This window comes from Alternaria postmessia (assembly GCF_024291825.1).
Source record: "Alternaria postmessia strain BMP 2775 chromosome Unknown scaffold_20, whole genome shotgun sequence".
NCBI classification, from domain to species: Eukaryota; Fungi; Ascomycota; class Dothideomycetes; order Pleosporales; family Pleosporaceae; genus Alternaria; species Alternaria postmessia.
In genome coordinates this window covers 3,039-22,736 of record NW_026260093.1, presented here as the reverse complement: position 1 = coordinate 22,736, position 19,698 = coordinate 3,039, and the positions used below count along the sequence as shown (strand labels likewise).

The following is a 19,698-nucleotide window of genomic DNA, read 5'->3' as shown; positions in this document are numbered from 1 at the left end:
TAGTCCTTTCGCTATTATCTGTGTGAGAGTGCTTTTGGTAGTTTCAGTCTCAACTTCACCGCGGATCTTCATAAACAAATATCGTTTAGCTTTTCTTCGACTCAGAGGTAGGCCTTCGTCCAGCTACGTCCAACTCTTCAAACCCAACAACATACCACAGGACTGCAACACACCATACCCACGTTCACGCGCCGTCCACATCGCTGAAAATGGGGCTCGCGCCTCTGCTCGTCGATACGTACCACAAATACAAGAAAGGCACAAACAACTTCGTCCAGTGGCTAGCTGAGACAGCCCGCGCAACTGGTACTGTCAATGATGTGTTCAAAGACAGCCGTCAAGACGTGGTACCGCCTACCGGAGGCAGACTGAAGGGAGCGGCTAGGAAAGAGGCAAAGAAAGCCGGACTGACGCAAAATGCTACCGCCACATGTCAGATCACGACCAAGTCGTTCCTCGCTCTTGCGACTGCTATTGCTGCTGACAAGCGCACGTGTGTTCCACCTGAGGTCTTCACAACCTTGCGTGCAGTCATTCGGGGTCGCAAAGATTGTGCAGTTTGGTACTCCATGATATCTGATCAAGTAGACGACGCCGTCAAGGAGAGCAATGCGGGCCACAGACACTTCATCAAGCTTTTGGAGGACGTCTTGGAGATCATCAAGTCGAAACTGTCGCAGACCCAACGCCAGCCACTCAAGGCTGTTAAAACTACACCGCTACATACCAGCAACGCGTTCGAGCACTTGAAGTTCGAGGAGCCTTTAGACACGGAAGATATGCCAGAAGCCATCGAGAGTCCAGTCATGCCTGCCACACAAAAGGTTTCTTACAAGCTCGAGCCGTCTGAAACCGACGTTTCTTTCGCTATATACTGCTTTCTCAAGGACGCTACACATCTCAGACTTGCTGTTAGGCGAACTTGGCGTGAGTTCGCGAAGGGCGACATAGGTCTCCAAGCCGCCGCGCTGACTATGAACGCCGCCCTAGCTATGATCGAAAAGCTGAGCAACGAATTCGAGCAAGCCCATCCACGCTTCAAAGACTCTGGATCGCAGAAAATGCACTTGGAGATCGTTAAATTCATATATAGCAGCTACAGCAAGGGTGGGAAAGGTCCAGCTTTCATCGATGCAGGCGATGATGATAGCGACCCTTTTGCCTACAAAGAAGGAAAGCAGATACTACGTTCCGATACTGTGATGTGTACGCATACCACCGAATTGGTTATTGGGATCTTCTGGCTTGAAAAGACAAAAGAAAAGTGTCGACTTACCAACGACGAGAGGAGATTCCTCAAGTGCATTTCACAGTTTGTATCGACGCCAGATGAAGAGCCGATGCCTGATAGCTATATGGTGCGTAAGGCTGCGAATAACGTGCTGTACGACCGAAACCTGAATAGTTGGATCGTATTCTCCTTACAAATATTTTGGGACATGCAGAGAGAGTTAGGGTCATGTCTGCATCTTGGCAAGATGCTCTTTGATAAGACCGGGCAGCAGCTTATCGAACGCTATAAAGCGTACCTCGACGTTGGAGGCCTTGAGAAAGTTGGCGCTACGCATGTCACATTTCGCGAAGACATTGTCAGACGCAAGAAATTCATTGAAATCTTGCTCAATGATACATTGGTTCAGGAGGGGTTCGATCAGTGCGAAAAGCAAACAAGTCGACCATTCGATAACATCCGTGGTTTCTCGTTACTCAATCACGATCCTGGGCTATGTGGCTTGATCTCTGCGAACATGCGCGATGATTATCACAGGACAGCCATCGACATGGCATCCAATCAAGGACAGATTATTGTCTCAGCTCACCTCTACAATGCTGTCCAGCGATCCGGGAATCTACCAGAAGGCTGGCAGTGGACCGACATGGACTGGCTCATTGAGCGGCAAGGTAGCGATTGGATGTTCATGGGCAAGCGACCGAAGCAAGGTTCCACTTTTGGAAAGCATGTGAACCTCATATTGGGCTTCTCTGCTCATAAGTTCACTGCGGATTACAAGTCCCGCAATTCAGAAGCAGAGACAGAGTGCAACATTGGCGGGGTCCGTCGCCTCGAGTATCATGCACGGCGCTGCGAGCTAGGTACAGACAGGGAGCCACGACGCAAGAAGCCTGTGGGGATGAGCAAGGCGAAGAATGATATCCTTGTCATGGTAGAGTGTCTAGTCAACGACTTTCAAGGCAAACCTGATAATACACGCAAACCGCTATCCTCTCTCGAGAAACTCAGCATCTTCAAGTTAGCAATCGAGAGAGACGAGTCTGCTTTCGCATTCGATGTCATGGATCTAAACCTTAGATGTATCCGGCTACTACAGGAGATCCAGAAATACGCTCTTACTTTCGCGCCGCTCGACTATCCCGTATCCAAGTTCACTGGAGGGCTATCAATGAACGATGTCATCGGGGATATGCTCTACGATCTGGGTGGGCATCCGCGACATCATGCCAGCATCTTCCCAGTGGCAGCCGCCATACTCCGCAAGATCGTACAGAAGGAAGGTAACAATGTTCTCATGAATTCCATGGTGTGCCGAGAAGAGATGAAGCTCAGTCTCGAAAATTCCAAGGCTGAGGATGAGCCTAGCTTCGAAAATCCATCCGAAGACACCATGAATCTAGAACTCCGCGGTATGGCTGGTCGTATCATACTCCTAGATGAAAACGGAGGTTTTCGAATGCCTTTCGGCCCTCCAGTATGAAATGGAACGATCGCTTCGCAACCTACTTCCTGGCCTGGTCGCACCTGCATACCTGTGCGGCTCACCTATCGATAGTCTTTGGTGTTGAAAAAGGGAAGAGTGTGGTCCTCATACAAACGATGGACGCTTTGCATAGTTACTAGGCTAGCAATATGAAAATGGCTCCAGAATTATTCTTTGTCTTGACACGTGATTGGTATGAAGCTTCTGTTCCTGACGTGGAATTACCACCCAATGATGTGCGTATATTACTCCATTCACATGTCTAGCACTTTACATGATAAGATAAAAACATCACTCAGCTCAGTGTCACAAGAGTATCCCCAAATATGACCATCTAATCAATACTACCGTCTAAGTCTACAACATTACCATGACCGCACCGACCAGAACAAGAAGACTTCCGCCCAAGCTTTTGCTCGTCATAGCACCAGAGTTAGTGTTCTCAGCCGCCGCGGCGCTTCCAGTAGCACTTCCAGTAGCACTTGCCGAGGTGGCCATGCTTGCAGTGGTTGATGCACCAGTGCTGTTGCTAATAGCCGAAGCCCACTCTCCACCCACACCACCAGCTACATTGACCGTGGCTGATGGGCTAGCAGAACCGGAAGCGGAAGCAGTAGCAGAGCCGGAAGCAGAAGAAGACTTTGTTCCCTCTTCAGTGTCACTCTTCTTCGCATTGCTACCCTTTCCATCGGTGACAATGCTCTCAAAACCACCAGTCATATCGCCGTACGAGTAGCTGCTTCCAGGGTTCTCGTTCCTGACCTCAACCTTCTCCAAGACCATGGTGTAAGGCGCTTTACTGTAGTCTGTCTCGCCTCCAGCCCATTCAATCGTGCCCTCGGCGTTGTTTGGGTCGCCTCCAGCCCAGATACCAATACGGACGTTCATGGGGGTTTGAGGGTAGTTGCTACCGCCGTTTGCATCGGCGAACTGGAGAGTACGGACGACTTTGTCGTCGACGAGCCATGATGTAGAGTCAGAGGTCCAGTGGATGGTGTAGTTGTGGGTTGTGCCTTGGGTGTCAGTGACAGCGGCGTCGGCTTCACGGTCGTGGGTTGTTGTGTTTCCCTTTCCGAAGTAGTTTGCTATAAGGGGGATATGTTAGCGCTCTCCCCTTCCGCATAAGTACCCCGTATTAGGGGAGATAGAAAGAGACTGTAACTTACTCTGAACATTCGCAGGCTCTCCACCCAACCACTCCCAGTCGATCTCATCCAAATCATCACTCTCAAGAATCGCACTGCTAACCACACCCGTACCCGGCGCAGCTGTCATGATGAAGCTCACGCTGCCGAAGAAGATGTACCATTGTGATTGGATCGTTGGTGCGTCACCAGCTTTGTTGATTGTGAATTCCGCGCCCTTGCTGGTGTAAGAAATGTCACCAGCGGTAACTTTCCAGTTGTCATCGTCGGCGCCCTTAGTAAAGTCGTGGGTGTATGTTGACGAGGAGAGGGCGGTATCCGCTGGGCAGGATTTCTTGGTAGGATCACATGATGTGGATGTTTGAGCAAGAGCGGGGATGGCTGCGGAGAGGATGAGAGAAAGAGGGAGTACGGAGACGCTGGGGAAATGCATTATGAAAGAGTTAAACAATACGAAGTTGATCGACCGCTCCAAACGAATGTCCTTGGAAGTAAGAAAGAGCAGAAACGACAGCAACTCAGCGATGAGACAAAAAGGAAGTCTTGGATATGAGGATAAGCATCAAAAAAGAGCCGCGTACCCACACCTTTAATCAAATCCCAGAAAGCTTGAACGAGGAGGTTATCGACGCTTCGGTAGCCACCACAGCCCCATCAAAGTGGGTCATTTATTCATTTCGATAGCCATCGGCATCCCTGATCACCATCCGCACCCGTGGATACGGCCCACGTCCAATGTCGTTCAGGAACGAGAGGGTCGCGTCTACGGCCGCGTCAGGTACCATTGTCAGGCCTGTGTTAAAGCCGCGTGGGCCGATGACGAAGCGCTCGCCCCACCAGCTGATCCCAGCCATCCCAATATGAGCTGTGGCTGTTCGTCGTGGCTAACTTTAGCTCGCGAACACGAAGACGGAAATATTGGGTTTGTACAAATATACAAACACAAGACTGACGATCATGCTTAATCGTACATCTGGATAAAATGACGCCATACATGCGCACCGTAACATCGAGATACGAAGGGCATTTGGACGTTGCCACAAGATTGTGCACCAAAATTATCCAATCTGAGTGTCGCCGCACGCGGCCGCCAGCGTTTGAACAAGATAGCCTCGTACTAGAAAAGGAGACGGGCGGACGATGTGAAAAGGTGTAACGGAGACATACAGATACGAGACTCCGGTCCAATGCAGTCCACCTCATAAACTCGTAAGATGCCGTCTATGAACCATCATGCACCTGAAAGCGCAGTGTACATTGAGTCGTAGTCATATTTCTTCTAATCCGTTATTCGCCCCAGTGCGACAATCGACAACTCCAACCGCTCATGACCAGAAAAAAAAGGCGCAAGGTACACTTCATTTGCTCATACAAAAAAGGCTAACCAGTGCAGTAAGTCTTCATGCCTTTACAACTCAGCTTCACCTGCTCATGAAGAAGGGCAAGATCTACCGCGTCTTCTTTATCTCCGTAGCCCACCCTTCAATCCCCTCCCCTTTACTACCGACAGGGATATTCAGATCCATACCCTCCATACCCTTCGTATCCTTCAAAAAGTCATGTCCTGCCATTCCACCCGCATTTGCTCGGTCCATTGGCAACAGCTCTAACATGGGTAACAAGAAATCGGCAATCTTCTTACTCTCCTCGGCGCTGAAATGATACTTCTCGTGGAGGACGTCGGGAAGAGCCCAGTGTCGTAATCGGTGAATGTTTCGAAGTTCGCCCTTGCGGTTGAATATTTCCTGAGACCATTTTCCCGACATGCATAGACCCTTCGGGAAGGTGCCTAGGAGTTCGATGATCTGTGCGATGTGGTCATCGTCTTTGCCGTATTTTGTGCCAGATTGTGGGTCAAAGAGGTAGTCGCCGGTGATGAGTTCGAATGTCTAGTGATGTCAGCTCGTGTCTCTCGTGTTGATTAGCGCTCATACCATTGCGGCCATACTCCAGACATCGGTACTAGCACCCCATTTACTACCCAGGATAACTTCTGGTGACCTATATTGTCTAGTCTGAATGTCATTGGTAAAGTGGTGGCCGACCCAGCAGGCGTTTCCAAGATCGGCAATCTTAACTGAAATGGTTTCAAAAGCGTTTTCGACTTGCTGCTCGAGCTCTGTCTTGCCGGACGAGCTGCTGGGTTTGTCGAGGCTGATGCCTGATACCTCCTTGGTAAGAAGATCGCTGAAGGAATTAGTACACTTCCCAATGTGGATAACTTCACAACTTACGCGGACTTCTCCCGTTGCTTCTGCGCGTCGTCTTCGGTAGACGACTTGATACCGAGCCGTTCTGCCATGGATAGGCTGGGAGTAGCGGATGGAGTTGCTAGAGCACCACTCATTACGACACCGTCTGATGAAGAAGGAGGACTCGGAATAGTCGTGGGGGAGTCTTTACCTGTACCCTCGCTCATGACCTTGTTGAGGCTTTGTGGACCTCCCATGCCGGGGAAGCTAGAGATGTCGGCGTGGTTGAAGCTCGCGTTGAGCGGACTAGGGAGCGGCTGACTTCCCGTGATGAGGGTCCTCCGTCTCCGCCTGCCATTCCTCACGCTGTCTTCACTGTCCTTCTTCTTTGGTTCATCCTTTACGTATGTCTTTACGATTTGTTCGACGTCGCCAATCTCGATGAGAACATTCTCGGGCTTCAAATCGGTGTGGATGATGCCGCACTCGCGGTGGAGGTAGTCGAGGCCGAGCAAGACTTGCTTTGTGATCTGCTTGACCAGAGGCATGGGTATACCCCGGTGGTTCCACCTCTTGATCAGGCCCAACAAATTCTCTCCTAGCACTTCAAAAACCATGCAGACGTGGACACCGTTGGGGCCCTTGTGGTTGAAGGAATCGAGTAGACTGACGACATGTTTCCGGCCGGGGTGTTTTTCGTTCGCGTCGACTACCTTCTTGAGGAGCTTAATCTCGTCGAGCGCGGTCTCTGTGTAATGCGCAGCGGAGCGCACGACCTTGAGGGCGACGTGCTTGCCGTTGGTGTTATCCCTCGACAGCCAGACGGTCGAGAAATGACCCCACCCAAGCTTGCGCACAATTGTGTACTTGCCGTCCTTGTACTCCTCGCCCACCTGGACCGGGTGGTAGCCGCCCTTGCAGTAGTCCTCAGAGTCCTCCTCGTCGGCTGTGTTTTCGGCTTCATCGACCGACGACGACGACGAGTCGGGCGAGTGGCTTAATTGGTTTCCGTACATCTTGTGCTGGGCGAGCGGCGAGTTGGCGTTCTGCACACTGCGGGGTTGGAGTTAGTATAGGGTTGCTGCAGTCAGATCATGTCTTGGGCGGTGCATGTGTGCGCGCGCATTAAAATGAGTGGAGAAGTGGCGCAGTGTTTGGGGTGGGCGGGTGAAAGATGGGGGCTCTGGGCGGTGGCAGCAGAGGTGTGGTGGTGGTGAACGTACTTGTACTGAAAGGACCCCGTCGAACCAGCGGGCGAAGCGTTCTGGTTGCCCTGGCCCTCGGTGGTGATTATCGGCTTCAGGTCCTGGCCCTTCCGTCGCTTCTTTCCGCCGTTGCTGTTCGCCGCCTGCGCGACCTGCTTCGCCTTGTTGATGGCCGCCTTCTTCATGTCGGTGCCATTCATGGTGGCTTTCCCCGCCACGCGCTGGGCTGTGGGCGGGCCTGAGGCTCGAGGGCTGCTGGGATGCGATGTACGGTTAGGCGCTGGGGACGCGTTGGGCAGCGCTCATGGACAGAGGCAGACTATGGGCTTGGATATATATTATGAGGGCAGTGTGGCTCTCTCGTCGCACTGCCTCGCGATTTCTTCAATTGCTGGAGACGGGCTTAGCGCTCCCCTCGCCAGCCTATCGATGTCTGGCTCCTGATTGGTGCTAACGTGGGGGATTGCACGGATGCGAGGTGCTGCAACGACCACGGGTGATGACTCGCTGGGCGGGATGCGGTCTGCGGTATTAATTCAGTTGGACTCGCCTCTCGGAGAATTCGCTGTGACTTGGGATGGTAATAGAGGTGGTGACGGATGGCTGGATGCGCGTCAAAGCCGGAGGAAGCGGTAAGAAGCAGGTGAGACGAATTATGACATCAGTCGACGCCTACAAATAGTCGCCTGCTACCACATTAGTTCCTCCCCAGAAGCCAGTTTTGCCCAAAAAGCCTTGCGTCTTTGCTCGTCTAGCGCACCAAGTTCCTTGCCTACATCTATCGGCCCGGGTAGCAATGAGGGAGGCTTGCTGCCAGCAATGCTTGTTGTCGCGACCCGATCCGTCGCATTACACGTGGGACGTCAACATCACGCATCTTGACAGCACTTGGAGAAACCCTGAATTGCATCATCGTACCTTCGTCTTCTCCAGCCTTTGTTATTGTTGCCAGACAGATACGCCTGTTGCGGAAAGAGCCATGCGCCTTGTTGCTCAGCCCAACCCCCAAGGCAGGAGCCACAGCAACCCCACCGCCATATCATACATGTTTGCCCAAACCGTGACCTTGAAGAAATCGCTATGCAAAACTATAAATATCCCATATCCTACATTCCACATCGGCCTCTTCCATTACGACCTGCTAACACCTGATCTGCAAGTCATGCTGGAATCATCATCTGCATGTCTGGTTGCGGAGAGCCGCACCAGCCGCTACTTGGCCGAGACCGCTGCCATCCACTTCTGCTCGTCCTTCTTGTCGAAGTGCAGGAGCATTCCCAGTACGGGGATGAGTTGTTGCTGGTACTTTTTGTCACGTTGCTCGAGGAACTGTAACAATACGTTCTTCAAGTACACGTAGTCGATTGCTTCTGCAACAGCTCCACCGCCCTTTGGTATCGGTGACGCTATGCGCGATCGTGATGACTCAATCGAGGATCTCGAGGATTGAGCAACGGACTCAGGGCCACGTGTCTTCAAAGTTCGTAGCTCGTCGGACATTGTCTGCTGTTCATCAGTATGTTGTACGTCAATCGTCGCTGAAGAACGTACCTTGCTAGACTTTTGAAGCTTCTCCAGACGGCCTTGGGTCTCGTCGAATGCCCGTCGCAAATCGCTCTTTTCTTTTTCCAATTCGTGAGCCTGCTTCTCGCTGTCATCAAGTGCGTCCCGAAGTTGGCTCATGGCGAGCCTGACTTCTGAAGCTTCTTCGCTAGCCTGTGCGGCCCGCCTCTCGAGATCTTCTGTCTGCTTGCGGAGCTCCCTTTCAGAAGTCACAAGGTCTTCTTTGTCCTCAACAGCGCGCGCTTGTGCACGTTCAGCGTCGCGGACCTTCTGCTTCAGTTCCTCAAGCTCCCGGGCTCGTCGGCGGCTGAATGTGCTGGCTTGCTCCTCTGCACGCTCGCGCTCCTCAACTGCAAGGTCGAGGCGCTCCTGCATCTCACGCACACGTGTTTCAGCTCGTCCTTGAGCGTCATTCAACAACCTTCTCATCGTCTCAGCTTCGCGTCCGCGTTCGCTGAGCAATCGATGCGCGTCGGCAAGCTCCTCTTCCAGGCTCTCGCTTCGGGAGCGCACTTCTTTCATCTGAGTACTCATCTCTTGTACCTGGTCCTGCATGCTGCTCACGAAGTCTTGCGCGCTCGCAGATTGGGCTGACTTCATCTGAATTTCTTCACGTAGGCTCCCCACTTCGCGAATGAGCTTCGCGGCTTCTTCTTCTAGATCCTGCACCTTCCCGCGTGATGCTTTGAGGTCGACTTTTGCCTTCATCAACTCTGTCGCCACCCTGTTCCGGGCTTCGATGACGTCTTCCCGCTCCGTCTCGGAGTTCTGAAGGTCTCGCTGAATCTTTTTGTTCGTCTCCTCCAGCGCAAGCCTCTGGCTGGTTTCCTGTTTGATTTTGTCATTGAGAGTTTTGATGTCGCCTTCCTTGGTTGATAGCTGGGACCGGTATTCGGTGATTTCCGACCTGAGATCTTTCTCGCGGTTTTCCAATCGCCGGACTTCCGTAGTCTTGCTGGTGAGCTCATCCTTGGTAGTGCGTAACTCGGCCACCTCCTTGCGCAACGACGTAAGCTCAGGCTGCGCCTTTTGCAACACCTCTCTCATTTCGGTGAGGTCTTTGAAGCGAGATGCAGCAAGCTTCTCTGCAACCGAAAGATCAGTCTGCAGAGTTTCTGCTTTTGACTTTAGCTCTGTGAACTCTGCTGTCAGTGCCTCTCTCTCTTGCTGCGATGACTCCTGAGACGCTTTGCTAGTCTTCAGTTCGGCGATCTCAGCCTCCAGCTTGCTCAGATTCTCCTGAAGTGCCGCCTTTTCGGCTTGCAACGTCTTGACCTTGTCCTTAGCCTCAGTATGCTCAAGGCCGTAATCAAGAAGATCCTGACGCAAAGTGTCGATCTCTTCCTGCATGTCTTCCTGGTCCTTGGCCTTCTTTCTGAGAAGGTCGATAGATGATGCCTTCTCAGCCACTTCAGTCTGCAGTGCGTCGATTGCTGCAGCCTTCTCTTCCAGATCAGACTTCAGTTGTGCAACGTTCTTCAAAGCATCCTCAAGTTGGGATGGTGTGAACTCTGCATCACGAGGGCTGAGTAGCCCTTCAGTGTCTCCAGCTTCACTAGGGGTTGCTTCGGGCGTCAACGCTCCGCTAGCCGCGGGCCCGTTTCCTCCCTTCTTGTTCTTCTTGTTACGAGCCCTCTTCTTTGCCGCTGCGCTTTGGGGAGCTTGAGCAGGAGTTGCTTGTGGTAGTTGGACCGGTTCTGGTTTGGTCGTCTTCTTCTCGTCATTGGCTTTCTGCAAGTCTTTCTTTGCTTGTTCGAGGTCAGCCAAGGCACTGTCACGCTTCGTCTCTGTAGTTTTGAGTTGTTCGCGCACTTTGCTGAGCAGCCCCTCCATGGTCTCGTTCCGCTTCTCGGCCTTGGCGTGTGTTTCGCGCAGTTGAGAAAGTTCACCCTGAAGCTCTTCGATTCGCCGTCGAAGCTCTTGCACCTGATCGTTTTCCACAATCTTCTCTCCCTTATCTGCATGTAGATCCTCGAGTTCTTTGGTCGTTGAATCGAGCTTAGCCTTGAGCCCGGCGATGGTCTTTTCACTTTGGTCATGTGTATCCTTGTGTTTCTGGAGCTCTCCTTCGGCACTGTCAACTTTTGACTTGAGATCAGCGATTGTGTTGTTGAGCTCTTTCTCGCGATCATCGGCGTCCTTTGATAGCCTTTGATGCGTATCTTTGAACGTGTTTAGATCGTTTGTAGTTGTCTCCAAGTTTTGCATAAACGACTGAGCGGACTCTTGCGCCGTGGAAAGCTCGTTCTTGAGCGACTTGTTCTCCTCTTCGAGCTTTCCGATCTTCTCCTCGCTCTCTTGTAGCTGAGACTGCAAGCGAGGCAGTTCGCTATCGTACGAGAAGAAGTCTTCGGTCTCTTCGGTGGTCTCGGTCTGCTTAGACGCTTTGGAAGGGGACAAAGGTGCGACGGATTCAGTCTGTGTGGTAGAATCATCCTGTGCAGCCTCGTTGGTCGCCGGCGCCTGTGACTTTAGGGTCTCCACCTCGTCCGTGGCCTCCTTTGCGCGTTTCTCTGCATCCTCGAGCTTTTTGTTGAGCTCGTCGCGTTCTTTGGACACCCGCTTGAGTTCCTCCATGAGCATATCACTCTTGACGTTGAGTTGGCCTAGGTATTCGACAAATGCGCCAGTGTCGCTGATGGAGGTGAGAGGCGTGTATTCGCGGAGGGAGCTTTCAAAGGCCTCGATTGCGCCCACTCTGGCGTGTGCGATGCGGTACGACCGGAGGAGCTCTGGTAAGGGAATTAGCTTGGCGCATACAAACACGAGACATCACCAACCGGTATACTTGGGCTCAAGTTTGTCCAATCTGCGCAACCGCAATTTGACCTCTGGCGGTATCTCTGGCGGCTGCTCTGGCTTCTCTTCTACTTCAGCACTCGGTCCCTCTGTCTCCTCCTTCTTGCCATCGCCATTCTCAGCACTGGCTTCTGCGGGCTGCGCCTTCTCCTTTGGTCGCGGTGTGCCGGCTCGACTCGGCTGATCTTCTTCCTCTCCTATGACGAACTCGGGGTCAAACTCTGAGGGGTCAGGGCCCTTCCCTGCCGGCGCCGTCTTGCTGCTGTCGGCATCTTTCGATCTCGCTGTTCGCTTCGAGGGCGAGAGGTTCCGCGAATTGGACCGTCGTGTTGTTGAGCTGGATCGCGCAGGTGTCGTCGGTGTGGTGGCTTTCTGGCGCGCTTGCTCTTCTGCTATTCTGGCGTCGATGGCTCCGCGAAGGCGCTGTGTCTCTCGTCAGCTTTCCTGAGGTGCAGCCTAGAAGGAGTTGAGGTACCTGGAACATGATGATGCTGAATTATGAAGACGTATAGCAAGACATGCAAGAAGACAAGTAACAAACTTGGTTAATGGAATATCAGACACCGAAGCATGGGAGACAAACACTATTCTGACACGTTCTGGGGTCCGTCGCGGCTAAGTGACATGGATCGCTATCGGGGGTCACGGCGCTAGCATCACGGTTCGGTAAGCTAGTGCGGCGGGAATCCTCACTTTTTCTCACGCAGCCTGTTTCCCCCACCACGACAACGACATTCTTGCGCAATGGCAAACGTCGAGATTTCCCTACCGCTGCCGGTCCTGCCTGAGGGCTGGGCTGGCGAGAAAGACTTCAAGGCCATCGGCCAGCTGAGCGAGGCAAACGACCGCAAGATCGAGCCTGTTGGCCCACACTTCCTCGCCTATGCCCGCAGAGTACGTTATATTCCAGAAACGACTCAACAATACATGCAGTACTGACGATTCGTCTGCAGAAGCGCAACAAGCGTACTTTCTCCGAGGATGACCGCATCCAGGCCCAGGCCAACGTCAAGAGCGTCGAGGAGGAGGATCCCGATGACATTGACGAGCCTGAGGACCCGGTCATGTTGCAGCGTGAGGCCAAGGACTGGAAGGTAAGGACGATAGCACCAAGCATACCGTGGAATTTTACTGATTTTTTCCCAGTCTCAAGACCACTACGCTGTGCTCGGCATAACCCGCTACCGATGGCGTGCCACCGACGAACAGATCAAGCGCGCCCACCGCAGGAAGGTGCTTAAGCATCACCCCGACAAGAAGGCTGCTAAGGGCGCAACCGAGGACGATCAATTTTTCAAGTGCATCCAAAAGGCCCACGAAGTTCTGTCCGACCCCGTCAGGAGGAGGCAGTTCGACTCCGTCGACGAGGGTGCTGAGGTTGAACCACCATCCAAGAAGGAGACGCAAAAGGGCAACTTCTACAAGCTTTGGGGCAAGGTCTTCGAGGCCGAGGGACGTTTCTCGAACAACCAGCCTGTGCCCAAGCTTGGTAATGCCAACAGCAGCAAGGAGGAGGTCGAGCACTTCTACAACTTCTGGTACAACTTCGACAGCTGGAGGACCTTTGAGTACCTCGATGAGGATGTTCCGGACGATAACGAGAACCGTGACCAGAAGCGTCACGTCGAACGCAAGAACCAAGCTGCGCGTCGCAAGAAGAAGACCGAGGACACCGCTCGTCTGAGGCACATGGTGGACGATGCTCTGGCTCTTGACGAGCGTATCAAGAAGTTCCGTCAAGCAGAGAGCGCGCAGAAGAACAAGCGCCGTCTCGAAAAGGAGGCTGCTGAGAAGGCCGCAAAGGAAGAGGCCGAGAAGAAGAAGGCTGAGGAGGCCAAGGCTGCCGCTGAGAAGGAGGCTGCCGAAAAGGCCGCAAAGGCTGACAACAAGAAGGCGAAGGAGGCTGCGAAGAACGCAGCCAAGAAGAACAAGCGTGTTGTCCGTGGCGCTGTCAAGGACGCCAACTACTTCCACGGTGCCGGCGATGCGCCTGCTTCCCAAGTCGACGCCGCTCTCAACGACGTCGATCTTCTCATTGTCAAGATGGACAACGAGGAACTGGCTGCCATCACCAGCAAGCTCAACAGCGAGAAGGACGCCGGCAAGATCAAGGCGATCTTCCAGGAGGAGGCCCAGCGTCTCATTGGTGCTGCGAAGCTTACTCAGGGTGAGCTCAAGGCTTTGGCTTGAGAAATGCCTCATCCTGCACCCATTTCTTGATAGACATTTAGACTTGGACTTAACGGGAATAATGACATGCATGCATTCCGCCCCTTGTGACAATTGTTCTTATCTTTCGTCGTGAAGGTCTTCTCGAATCGACTCAATTCCAATCTTTGATTCTGCTTTACAGCGACACCAGAGATTGGCACCTCATCTGATGTCATTCCATTCACATGTGTCAACGCATCCAGCGGCGCGTTCCGCGGTACGCCAGGGTCTGAACACGATGGATGCGGATCGCGCGACACACCACCAAGAAGCCAAGCATGCCGTCACCCGGAACAGGCAGTGCATTAACGACTACCAAACTTTGACCCGATCCTTCACTCCTCTCACACGACCTCTGCAGAGACTGCTACAACATTCCCCACCGCCATCCTTAATCGCCCATTTACCCCGCGAGCAGCTAATTCCCCGCGCCAAGGACCCTGCCCACGACGCACAGCAGCACCGATCGCCTGCGCAAGCCCACGCCAGCAAGTTTCTCGCGGTCGGACCTCACTGACACTCCGCTCACCTGATTGGACTTGGTGCAGGACCTCGTGCCCGTAATCTCACTCCGACATCACTATGAGCGCGTCCCCCACGTCGAGGGACGGCCGGCATGCGTCTCCAGCGCCTCGCAAGTCCTCAGCATCTTACAAAGTGAGCCCGCTGCAGCTCCCGACTGGCGGACACCTCGCGCAGGACAAGATACGGCAGCCTTCAATCCAGTTTTTGGCACACAGAAATTCGTCGCTACCCAGAGGCGCCCCCAGGCCCCGTGAACGACGTCGATTGTCGTCACCGCCGCCTCCACCGTAAGTACTGGTTTACCATATGTCATGCGCTTCCTGTATACCCGAGTGCTTGCGCATCTTTGCTCCTGTATGTTTCTGTCCAAGTGCTCATGGCGAGTAAAAATGGCGAAGTATGCTCCCAGTATGTTGGAGAATGCAGAGGAAGCACTCGATCTGGCGGCGTCTCACTCTGGTGATTGCAAAGTCGTGAAACCACATGCTGACATCGCCGTCTAGCGTTTTCCAACCTCGTGTATCTTTCGACACTTTCGACAAGCCTGCAGACTTCATCGAGGAGAGCTCTTTTACATTGATCGCCAAACACAAAGACTACGAGTACACCAAGCGTTCGCGGACGTTCCTATGTGGTTTCGACGAGAACGAGTACTCAGTATATGCTCTGCAATGGCTCATAAACGAGCTGGTCGACGACGGAGATGAGATAGTATGCCTCAGAGTGGTGGAGAAGGAAGATGCAATAGCCGGAGAGCGGAGCGTGGAGACTGGGCGATATCGTTCAGAGGCAGAGCATACCATGGCCGACATACAGAGCCGGAATCACGACAACAAGGCGATCAACCTCATATTGGAATTTTCAATTGGCAAGGTCAACAAAGTCATCGATGACATGGTGAGTTTGTTCATGAATTTACTGTATTTCTCTCTGATGACCGTCTAGATCAATCTCTACGAACCCGCGATTCTTGTGGTCGGAACTCGAGGCAAGAGCTTAGGTGGATTCCAGGGACTACTTCCGGGTAGCGTGTCCAAGTACTGTCTCCAGCATTCACCAGTACCTGTCATCGTTGTCCGTCCCACATCGAAACGCGACAAAGCAAAGAGCAAGCGCACAAATGATCCAGATCGTCAAGGCTACAGAGAAATCCTCGCGAAGAGCGAAAGCCTTCCTGAGTTCAACAGTCCTCGCAACAGCTTCTTCGCGAACGAGGACGAGGCCGCGATAGTTGGAGGCGCAGCGACCGCACCCAAACCTGCAGCGGACACGCATCCTCTGGCACAGGTGGAACAAGCGCCAGACAGCAGCGAGGATGAACTGGACACCGGTACTAGTACATTGGTTGGAGATGATCCCCGAAGTCCTGGTCCTATGATGAAGAGTCCACATCTACAAAACTTAGACAGTCCTGAGCTCAGTAGTCAATCTAGCAGCGAGGACGAGGACGACCAAGGCGGGGTATCGACTTCAGGGATCTCCGCTGTGGATAAAGTTACAGGCGCAACGGAGAAATTAAACCTTGGCGAAGGAGATGCAGGTGGTGGAAATACGTCAATGTCCTACATGGACAGTCTCACCAGTGGAGCACAGAAGAAGTCCGAGGACACTTCTTCGGCGCAGAAAGACTCGGAAGGCGCGTAGTGTTAGCATTAATACCCAAGATATCAGGCTTCCCACATCAGCCCTAAAGACGGTAAATTGTGGTGTTTCGGAAGCTGTTGCCAGACCCCGGTTTGATCGGCGTGACGTCGTTTCATGTGGCTGTGGCGCCACGACATGCATGCGCGTCCCCTACGGTTCCCCAGCCTCGGCGGTCCCTCATTGCCTCACTTGCGTAACCTTACACATTCACAGGACCTCAATGTGTCAACGTATCCATACCGTGCCGCGTAATCGATGGATATACGCACCTTTCCCATAACCAGGACGAACTGGCAATACCAAGCAACCTCGCATTAGTTCCCGACCACCTGAACCGCCGATCCGATGTTCCCGATTCTCCAAGACGACTGCGACGAGTGCATGCCGGACTATGCCTTGCACCGGAGTCCGATGAAAGTGGCCGTATCGGCGCTACCTTTCATTCTTACCTTCTTGGTTGTCGCTTTTGTCGTGTCGCAGAGGCTCTTCCCTATCTTGTCTGGCAATGCGGATCGCAAAGCGCATCATGACGGTGCGCGGCTGCCTGGATCGATCCAGCGCGAAAGGACCTCGATTGTGAACCGCCTACGCCCAAATGCGCGATCGCTCGCAAGCATCATCTTCTCGACCAACTTTGCCCTTTCGGCTGTACTGGCCGAACTTATCCTCTGCGAAATCTCCAATACCGTAAACCGCGCCACACGAACACTAGCCCTCAAGATCACGCTACCTTCCTTGCTCTTCCTTCTAGTTGTCGCAACACCGGCTTTCGAAATCCACTCGATCATATCAGGGACGGGTCTGAACATTAATGGAGAGCAGAAGAGTCGACGCAGAGCAGCATGGGCATTGGAGCTTTGTGGGCTAGCAGTATGGCTGGCAGGGTTTTGGTATCTTGGACGAGGGCTCCTAGGCTCATATCTTCATGAAGAGTCATACGAGCATGATCATACATTTAGCGAGGGCTGTCTGGAAAGGATTGGCATAATCGGCATCAGTCTGATGGCCTCACTAGCCGGATTCGCTGCCATATCTGCTCTCTGGCACACATTCGGCGTCAAATACCGCCCAGTAAGCCTGCGAACTCCGTCTCAGTAGTGTGAGGCGCTTTTAACGTATACTAATCTGGTACAGGTCACCGAGTCGGATATCGGTCGAAAGCAAGCCGGCATACAAGCTACAAACGACATGCTTCTGGCAAAAGAGAGCCGACTTCGTGCCGTCGAACGAAAACTTGCGGACAACCCTCAGCAAGGCTTCATGGGTCGCGTAGTAGGATCGATTCGCGGAAACCCTGACGTCCAGGAGCGAAATACTCTACAGCTTGAGATACAAGGCCTCGAGACTATGCGCCATACACTTCAGAACTCCCTGACGGTGCTCCAAAACCGTCGACAAAATCAACTGCGCTCACATACTGCCAATGGGAAGCTGTTCAACATCGTCTCGTACATTTTCGCTATATACTGTGCGTATCGCATCATTGCGACCACTGTCACTACCCTGCGTCGCTTCTCATCTCCGAATGCGAGCTTCGCAAGCAACGATCCTATCAACAACGTCCTCGCCCTACTAGCGAAGCATTGGGATCCAACCATTGACCGAGTTGCCTGGAGCCGCACCATCTCCTTCCTCCTGTCTGGCGTGATGCTACTATTATCATTCAACAGTGTCCTTCAGACCTTCTATCTCTTCGCCAGAGTAGTACCTGGTCTTTTGCATCACGCTAGAACGAATTTCGCCCTCATCATCTCACAAATTACAGCGACCTATGTGATCAGTTCGGCGTTACTCCTTAGGAGTAATTTGCCTCCTGAGATGAAGAGCAAAATCGGCGATGCATTGGGTGCGCCATTAGAACCAGGTTTCACGGAGAGATGGTTTGAGGGCTGGTTCTTGACTGCTAGTGCAGCTACAGTGTTGGGTCTTTGGCTGGGTAAACGGCTCAAGGGAGGAGAATGGGATGACGACTGTGATGGTGGTGATGCCGATATAGAAATGGGCAAGAATGCCTGATAGATTTGCGAAGCGAAGCACGTAATCATCAACTCATGACAACATAAATGCATTAATCACAATTTCATACAACGCTGTATAAACATCCCGCACTCTCGGCACACCCACCGAGATGTCCGGACAGCTCGGCGAAACCTATGGGGAAAGAGGCGCGCCCACCGCGTTGAGTGATAACAGCCACGGCCGGGCATCGCTGCATGAACCACAAACGAACCTGTTAGCAAGCACCACACGCGCTTGCTAAGCATTGCATCCCCTGGCCCGCGAGCCCGCGATGGGCCCTTGCGCGCTGTTTGATTGAAAGTTGACGTCGATGTTGCCCGATTCAAGCGCGTTTCGCTATGTGACGTCAGGCCTAGTGGGGCATCTTCGCGCATGAAAAGAGGCAGAGGGGCAGCTTCGGAGGACAACTCCATCGACACTCTCACATCTTTTCACAAGCTCTACTACAGGTGTGTTTCAATTCTTGACGTGAAGTTTCACGGGCGTTGGCTAATCGACGAACAGACTACAACTACACCTACTCAACTGTATGTTTATCCTGAAGCTCTCAGCTAGCTAGCCAGCCACCTCGGAACCCACCTCCCAACTACTTCCATACGACTAAACGTTCATCTACTAACATCCCATTCCAGCCACCAAAACAACTCACATACCCACCACCCATCACAATGTCTGCCCCCAACGCCGGCCGCCAGTCCCCCGAGCCCGAGCGCCAATCCGGTGCGCAATCCGGCCAGACCTCCGACAACGTCAACCAGCAAGGCGCCGGCCCCAAGGAGGGCGCTGAGAAGGCCAGCGACAACACCAAGGACAGCCTGAGCTCAAACCCCCAGCACACTCTGGAGAAGCACGCTGAGGAGACTACTTCTAAGAAGGTCTAAACGAGGATAAGGAAATGTTGAAGTTTGCGATACCTTCCTTTCGATATGGCATCATAAGCCAGGACTCGGACGTAGGACCTATGTGGAATCATTAGGCGGTCTTGAGGATGAATGAATAAACGAATGATAATGTTCATGTAACGATCTTTTGTGCTGTCCTAGTGTCTTGCTTGCGTGATTGATGTCCACGACTGTATGTTTACAGAGAGATGCATTATTTGTGCTTGTTGAAACCCGTCTCGTACTCTTCTACCCTAAAGTCTACTTATCCCGTGCCTAAGATCTAGAGATGAGACAACCTGATAATTGAGGCGTATGCCACTCGCATTGTAAGGCCTTACAGACCACACATCATCTAGAACATATGCGTTTTGTTATCTAAAGACTAGCAAGATTCCTGTTCTGCTTATACCAAGTATGCAACTAGAAACAGTGTTAGCCAAGGCTTGCATTCCCGCATTCATTCGCTGCCCACTGCCCCGCCATGCTAACCTTGCCCACGGCAGCTCTTGTGATCCGACCCCGCCAAAGAATTTCGACATGCCATTTCCCACGCTACATCATCGACTGCCCATACTCACGCTTCAAGTGTAAACCTGCTAAAATTGAGTATCGTACACTCGATAAATTTGCCATCAATCCTCACTAGGGCGCTTGGTCTAGGTAAGCTGCCACTGAATCCAACTCCCATAACAACAAAACTAACAAACCTCTCAGGGGTATGATTTGTAAGACATCACCAAATTTCGGCTCATCATCGTTCATCATTCTAACAATTCTCTTCAGTCGCTTCGCAT

General features: G+C 52.6%; 8 protein-coding genes across 8 annotated transcripts; 5 read left to right on the top strand and 3 right to left on the bottom strand.

Moving 5' to 3' along the window:
• Positions 1-209: 209 nt before the first annotated feature.
• On the top strand, positions 210-2,714 carry J4E82_004246 (uncharacterized protein; the record flags this gene model as incomplete). Its single annotated transcript, XM_051730525.1, has 1 exon — positions 210-2,714. One exon carries the CDS (start codon positions 210-212, stop codon positions 2,712-2,714), a length of 2,505 nt encoding a protein of 834 aa, XP_051589574.1.
• Positions 2,715-3,074: 360 nt separating this feature from the next.
• Positions 3,075-4,295, bottom strand: J4E82_004245 (uncharacterized protein; the record flags this gene model as incomplete). The annotated part of the gene is made up of 2 exons (XM_051730524.1): positions 3,075-3,802; positions 3,884-4,295. 2 exons carry the CDS (start codon positions 4,293-4,295, stop codon positions 3,075-3,077), a joined length of 1,140 nt encoding a protein of 379 aa, XP_051589573.1.
• A 1,015-nt stretch (positions 4,296-5,310) lies between these two features.
• J4E82_004244 (uncharacterized protein) lies at positions 5,311-7,459 on the bottom strand (the record flags this gene model as incomplete). The annotated part of the gene is made up of 4 exons (XM_051730523.1): positions 5,311-5,751; positions 5,797-6,049; positions 6,097-7,107; positions 7,278-7,459. The coding sequence occupies 4 exons, from the start codon at positions 7,457-7,459 to the stop codon at positions 5,311-5,313; spliced, it is 1,887 nt and encodes a 628-aa protein (XP_051589572.1).
• A 1,012-nt stretch (positions 7,460-8,471) lies between these two features.
• On the bottom strand, positions 8,472-12,105 carry J4E82_004243 (uncharacterized protein; the record flags this gene model as incomplete). Its single annotated transcript, XM_051730522.1, has 4 exons — positions 8,472-8,765; positions 8,811-11,554; positions 11,603-12,044; positions 12,097-12,105. 4 exons carry the CDS (start codon positions 12,103-12,105, stop codon positions 8,472-8,474), a joined length of 3,489 nt encoding a protein of 1,162 aa, XP_051589571.1.
• Positions 12,106-12,365: 260 nt separating this feature from the next.
• Positions 12,366-13,811, top strand: J4E82_004242 (uncharacterized protein; the record flags this gene model as incomplete). Its single annotated transcript, XM_051730521.1, has 3 exons — positions 12,366-12,515; positions 12,575-12,715; positions 12,768-13,811. 3 exons carry the CDS (start codon positions 12,366-12,368, stop codon positions 13,809-13,811), a joined length of 1,335 nt encoding a protein of 444 aa, XP_051589570.1.
• A 603-nt stretch (positions 13,812-14,414) lies between these two features.
• On the top strand, positions 14,415-16,001 carry J4E82_004241 (uncharacterized protein; the record flags this gene model as incomplete). Its single annotated transcript, XM_051730520.1, has 3 exons — positions 14,415-14,644; positions 14,861-15,254; positions 15,303-16,001. 3 exons carry the CDS (start codon positions 14,415-14,417, stop codon positions 15,999-16,001), a joined length of 1,323 nt encoding a protein of 440 aa, XP_051589569.1.
• Positions 16,002-16,346: 345 nt separating this feature from the next.
• J4E82_004240 (uncharacterized protein) lies at positions 16,347-18,017 on the top strand (the record flags this gene model as incomplete). The annotated part of the gene is made up of 2 exons (XM_051730519.1): positions 16,347-17,072; positions 17,136-18,017. 2 exons carry the CDS (start codon positions 16,347-16,349, stop codon positions 18,015-18,017), a joined length of 1,608 nt encoding a protein of 535 aa, XP_051589568.1.
• A 671-nt stretch (positions 18,018-18,688) lies between these two features.
• On the top strand, positions 18,689-18,901 carry J4E82_004239 (uncharacterized protein; the record flags this gene model as incomplete). The annotated part of the gene is made up of 1 exon (XM_051730518.1): positions 18,689-18,901. One exon carries the CDS (start codon positions 18,689-18,691, stop codon positions 18,899-18,901), a length of 213 nt encoding a protein of 70 aa, XP_051589567.1.
• Positions 18,902-19,698: the final 797 nt, after the last annotated feature.